Source organism: Cyprinodon variegatus, unplaced genomic scaffold (assembly GCF_000732505.1).
Source record: "Cyprinodon variegatus isolate N-32 unplaced genomic scaffold, C_variegatus-1.0 Scaffold231, whole genome shotgun sequence".
Lineage (NCBI taxonomy): Eukaryota > Metazoa > Chordata > Actinopteri > Cyprinodontiformes > Cyprinodontidae > Cyprinodon > Cyprinodon variegatus.
Window position 1 is genome coordinate 48,043 of NW_015150684.1, and position 6,166 is coordinate 54,208.

The following is a 6,166-nucleotide window of genomic DNA, read 5'->3' on the forward strand; positions in this document are numbered from 1 at the left end:
CCAATAGATCCAATGGCGTAACAACACAACAATAGGCCCGTAAGCAACATTATCTGGGCCGGCCCCATATGAAGTACAACACCCCATTCGCCCCCATTAGGAAGCTTTTTCTGTTCTTCCAGCAGCTCTTCTTTCCTTTTTCTTTTCTGGAATCCTCTTAAGTATCTATGGAAGCCCGTTTCCACCGCACAAAAAAAAAAAAAAAAAAAAAATCTGATGACAAGCGTATTGCATTTATCAAAGGAAAAGAAAAATCTGACAGCTTATCTCATATTTACGAGATCTTTTCTAATAATTATGAGATAAAGATCTTGTAATTATGAGATCTCATTTTGTAATCATGAGATCTTATCTATATATTTGGTATGTTTACTTGAGCCCATAATGTAGAATCTCTCACAAAACTGGTCTTCATGATTACTTATTAAGAATATCTGCATCTGTTCCACTGAACAGTTCTCTGTACTCAGGTCTAACATGATATGCGTTGGAGTTCTGCTCCTATTTTTCACTTCATTGTTAAATCCATCTATAACCCTGGGATTAGTACTTGTGGAGTAAGCATGCAGCGATATGACCATACGCGAAAATCCGTCAACAGCTCTATTAATACAGATTCTGTTTGGTTTTAGTTTTTCATATGAATCAACATGCTGCATGTAGTTGGGACCTGGTCGTTTTAAACGATTCTGAAGCTGTCACGATCTGATGATGGTTCTGTTTTTCCATTTCCACCTGGTTATTTAGCTATTTATGTTGCATGCTTGCCTTCTGCCAGCGCCAGGTTATTTGAGCAGCTTGGTGAGATTAACTAGTGATCTATATCTTGTTCTGTTTTCCTGATTGTGACCTGTTTCTGCCCTGTGGATATGGAGTGATTTTTCTGCCATAAACGCTTTGAACTTTCCCACTGCCTGTTTCGCCTCGAATTATGGATCCAACGTTCTGAGGTCATCACAGAAGCCTCAGCTCTCCTTGCGGATTTAGGATTTTGAGAAGATATCGATGGACAGTGCTTTTCAGACGCATTCATTTACAACCATAAAGCAGCCCGTGCTGGTTTAATTGCTCCTGCAGGAAAAGTGTGAAGTCAGAGTGGGCTTCTTCGCCTAAAAAAATTCTAAGGACTTTACAATGCTGACAAATTCAAATTAATTCAGTCCGGAAACTCAGTATTTCCCAGTGTCGCATATCTAAAAGGAAAAAAAAGCAGATTAAATCTAACAACCCACTCATTGTTCATGTTTCATGTAGCGGAGATTAGCATTGACTGTCCTTCCAGATCTCCTAAATATGATATATTATCTCATAATTATGACATCTTATCTCGTAATTATGAGATAAGATCTCATAATATTGAGATCAGGATCTCATAATTACGAGATCTTTATCTCATAATTATGAGATAATATCTCGTTATTATGAGAAAAGATCTCGAGATACTGATCTCGTTATTATGAGATAACCTTTCACATTTTTTTTTTATTTGGTGAATGCAACACACTTCCATACATTATAATGAGATAATTTTTTTTTTAAAGACTGGCGGAAACGGGCTTCCATAAAAATCAAAGCAGGGTTGTATGCCCTGTGTTATAAAAAAAAAACACTGCAAGTAATCTCTTTCTGAAGCTTATATTCTAAACCTAACTTTCTTAAACCGAGCCATGTGAGGAAAAACGTTTTCCAACGGGAATATTGATTAAACGCCGCTTTCCCCTCACTTCTGCCCGACCGTCACCCTGCCAACTGTTAAGGAACGTACCCGATTCGCTTAGCACCAAGGGCTTATGGGTAACGTAGTCCTGCGTCAAACCGGCGTCACGTTGTGAATCCAGCATGGCAGCGAAACAGAAAAGGTTTGTGTTAAATATTCTTATGCTGAGCGAAACATGAAACGGTGGTTGTTTTAAATCTGGTTGTTAATCAAGATATACCGCTCTTAAAACCAGGCGTGTCATTTAGGAGTTTATAAGGAAGAGTTTTAGATAACTTTGCTATGATTTAACTATCCACGCTGCCAGCATGTAGCATGTATGCTAACACGCTTCCTTTTAATCACATTTTCTTTTTACTACTGTTTTATCACACAGATATGGGACTAAATGTATGATGAAAATTCAAACAAACCCGACATTTAAACTGCTGCTTTTTATTTATAACCACGTTTTGTTTGTTTTACTCCCTTGTTTTAAATTGTCCATCATCTGCATTCATTTTATCTACTGTAGGAAATTAGAGGACCTTAATGTGGACGAGTTCCTGGTCTCAGGATTTGAGTCTCCAGAGGAAGATGAATCTGAAGAAGAAGCTCCAAAACAGAAGCAAAAGAAAGAAGCAAATCCTAAGATGTAAGTTTTTTGCTGTAGTTATTATATAATAAAGCAATGTAATAGAAGTGTCTGTAGAAGCCCCACAATTAATATGACCCATAATTATATGTTTAAAAAATGAAAGGAAAAAAAAAAGGTTCTAGGAGTATGAATACTTTTGCAACCCATTGCTATGAACAAACCTCTCCAACACATTTTTTTTCTGTATCATGTTAGCGGTACAAATGAAAAGAAGAAGGGAAAAGCCTCTGAGCATAAGGACCAGCTGTCCCGGTTAAAGAGCAAAGATCCAGAGTTCTACAAGTTTCTGGAAGATAACGACCAGTCGTTGCTCAATTTCGACGACACCGACAGCTCTGAGGATGAGGATGAAAATAAGTACCACAAGCTACCATCTCAACTAGAGGTAACCCAGCTTCTGCTTTGTGGATATCTGTAATGAAACCAAAGTGTATGTTGCTAAATCTGTTGTTTTTTTTTTTAATACAGGAAGCTAGCTCTGATGAGGAGGATGATGAAGCTGAAGCGCAAGCTTCAAAGAAGACCAAAAAGGCAGTGGAAACAATCAAAGTCACAGGCAAAATGATTGAAGCGTGGAGAGCTGCTTTGAAGAAAGAGCCCACTCCCCGACTTTTCAGAGAAGTCACACAGGCCTTTAAGGCCGCCGTTGCCACGACGAAGGGCGAAGGAGGCGGTCAGTGCCGCTATAAGGTGGCTGACAGTTCAGGTATGTCGCCACGCAGGGATGTCTGCATTTCTGATTCGAATTAAATGTTTTTGCTTTGATTACTACATAAAAACTCCAGGCTGATTTGTTTTGAATCCAAACTTATTAGAGGCTTTAATGCATTTTTGGTAGACAAAGATGGTCTATCTCTCACTTGAGCTGCTGCACAGTCAAAAAAACAAAACAAAAAAACACTTCAATACGTTTAATACAATAAACTTTGAATTTTGAAGTTGGACAAGAGCAATGATGAGACTTGGGACTGGACTGTCTTTGCTTGAGACTTGCAAAAATATGACTTGGTGCTCCCTTAATCCTGCAGAATAAACACAAAAAACAACTTTGAACTATTACTTTGCGTATTTTGAAGGATCAACTTAATTGTTCTCTGCTAGGCTTGTGGTTCTATTGTCACTCAGTGTACTGAATAATGCAGCAGATGTGGGTTCTATTCCAGCTGTTGTGAATTAGTCCTACATAAATTAAATAGAAATTAATTTAACTGTCAGTTGTTGACACCTCCACGGGCTGTTTATAGATTTCTGCGCATCAGGGACAGTTGCTTTGAAAAGTTCTGTATAAGTTCAGTTACATTTAACTTTTTTTTTCATTAGAACAATTACACTAAGTTTGCCTTTTTAAGTTTCCATTTTTGCACATTTTGAAAGTTTCCTCCTTCAACCCTGCAGTGTTCAACGCTTTAATCCTGTTCTGCATCCGAGATATTCACATGGCGCTCCAGAGGATGCTCAACCTGAAGCCCAACAAAGACCAGAACAAGTATAAAACCACCTAAACATCAACTGACATCACTTCCTGTTTGGCTTTAGAGATCTTGTTCTGATCCAGGATTGATTCCTGATTTGTCCTCAGATTGACGTTTCCTTCATCTAGTCCTAAATGGCAAAGGAATCAGACCGACATCAAGATATATCTGGGTGGAATAGTTCAGGTTTGTGTTTTGATGTGTGAAAGCAGAGTAAACACAGATTATTTAACACCATCCCTCTAATAGCTGCTTTTCTTTTCTATTCCTCCATCCGCAGTTGTTATCCTGTCTGACGGAAACAACCGTCATAGCTGCCGTCCTGAAGCACGTCAACCAGCTCATACCGTATTACCTGTGTCTGCCCAAACAGTGCCGGCATCTGCTGAAGGTTTTACTGCATAGGGTTACTATGAAGAGCGTTTCATGGTCAGAGTGCCCCTAGTTTCTAAGCTGTTACCTTCATTTTACAGCAACTTCTGAAGCAGTGGAGCAGAGGAGAGGAAACGAGTCGGGTTCTTGCCTTTCTGGCCCTCAACAAGATCTGCAGACACAAACAGGAAACGTATCTCAATCTTATTTTAAAGGTGAGCAGCAGGAGTTTGGTCATGTGTGAAAACCTTGTTCCGACACTTAGACCAAATGTCCCGCCTTCCCTGGATTAATCAGGATTATTTGTGTTGTGCATAAATTTCTCTCTTAAGTCGGTTTTCTTTCACCTTTGCAGCAAATGTACATTTCTTATGTGCAAAACTGCAAGTTCACATCTCCCAACGCGCTTCCCATGATTAACTTCATGCAGAGGACTCTGACAGAGATGTACGCCTTGGACACTCAGGCCGCCTATCAGCAGGCCTTCATCTACATCCGACAGCTCGCCATTCACCTCAGAAACGCCATGACCATGAAGAAAAAGGTCGGTTGGTGCAACCACTCATTCTCACTGAAAACCAGCATATTATAGGAGTGCAGATTTATGGCTGATCACAGATCTTTAAAAAGCCTGACCTGTCGATTCTCATTTCTACCGTGTTTAAGTTTTTTTTTTTTTTTCTTTTATAACTAACACCATCAGTTGTTATAAGGTCAAAATAAACCTTTAATGTTCTAATCTTATTTCATTGAAAACATGGGGCACTACCAGTGAAACAATCCAAACTTGTTTTAAAAGCACATGAGGTAGTGCCCTCACTGCAGTCATTGAATTATTATTTTTTTTAATTAAGGCCTTAATTGGCTTTAAAATTAATTAAATCTGATAAGCGTATTATTATTTAAAATCTTTATTTTAAAGAAAAAGTTTATAAAAACAAGAGATGGGTCCGATGGCACGCACAGCTGTTCTGTTCAGTTCTGGCTCAGTTCTCAGATAACAAAGAGCGCATGAGCAGACCGCCTCATCTCCTTACAGTCAGTCTCTGTAATCAACTAAAAACTTCAGGCAAATTTCAGCCATTCGTAAAAATACTAGCTTCCGTACCTCGCCCCGCGATTGCGAGTAATGATTCTGCTTAGCAGTGTGATGAGCCTCAACATCCATTGTTTTTTCCTGCGTTTGTAAGCCCTGATTAGTCTATTGTTTATCCCCTTCCCAAAGGCCAACTCTGTCAAGTAAATTCACCAAAGGCTGCCTTCTTCGCCTGACTTGCCGCAAACAACCAAATATCAAAATGATTAAAAAAAAATAATAATAACTTCCAGAATGTTAGGGGCGCCGCCATGGTGGTTTGCTTGTTTACCTCTAATAGTACCGTAGTTCGCCACCTCGAGGCCAGGAACCGTGCTAGCGTGGTGTGCAACTGGTAATAAGGAACCGTCGGCACGGTTACCTGATCAAAGCTCAGCATGGAACGGTTTTCAGAGGGGTAGTGTAAATGGGGCTATAGTATAGCCGCTACTCGGCATCATCACAGGTCGTACTAAACTCTTTTAATGCCATTTATTGTTTTTAGGCTGAGAAGAAGTTCGTGTTGTGAACAGCTGAAGAGATCTGTGAATTGCAAAGCCGGACATGAAGGAAAACCCTCGAAATGAGTCGCTGACAGTAAATATGACGAAGTCTGCTCATGCGCTCTTCGTTATCAAAGAACTGAGCCATAGCTGAACTAGGGGTGTAAATAATAATCGTTTTGTATCGATGCATCGATCCAAAAGCCGACGATACAATGCATCGACACGTCCGCAAGATAATCGATTCATGTTTTTTTTTTTCCTCCGGTCTATTTTTATCCATTTGCTCCTGGGCGTAATTCTCCCTCCCGTGCTGCGGTGCCGCTAAACCTATTTTGCCCTCCTACCCCCCTTCCAGGTTAGACTCTTACAGCAGTTTGTTGCAGTAAG

General features: G+C 39.8%; 1 protein-coding gene across 1 annotated transcript in view; it reads left to right on the forward strand.

Moving 5' to 3' along the window:
• The first annotated feature begins 1,839 nt into the window (after positions 1-1,839).
• noc2l (NOC2-like nucleolar associated transcriptional repressor) overlaps positions 1,840-6,166 on the forward strand; it is a 31,979-nt gene continuing 27,652 nt past the window's right edge. Inside the window, exons 1-9 of the mRNA XM_015381323.1 lie at positions 1,840-1,859; positions 2,232-2,351; positions 2,550-2,739; positions 2,823-3,060; positions 3,750-3,840; positions 3,934-4,012; positions 4,107-4,217; positions 4,300-4,413; positions 4,554-4,742. Of these exons, the coding sequence (XP_015236809.1) occupies positions 1,840-1,859; positions 2,232-2,351; positions 2,550-2,739; positions 2,823-3,060; positions 3,750-3,840; positions 3,934-4,012; positions 4,107-4,217; positions 4,300-4,413; positions 4,554-4,742 (1,152 nt within the window). The remainder of the gene's footprint in view (positions 1,860-2,231; positions 2,352-2,549; positions 2,740-2,822; positions 3,061-3,749; positions 3,841-3,933; positions 4,013-4,106; positions 4,218-4,299; positions 4,414-4,553; positions 4,743-6,166) is intronic.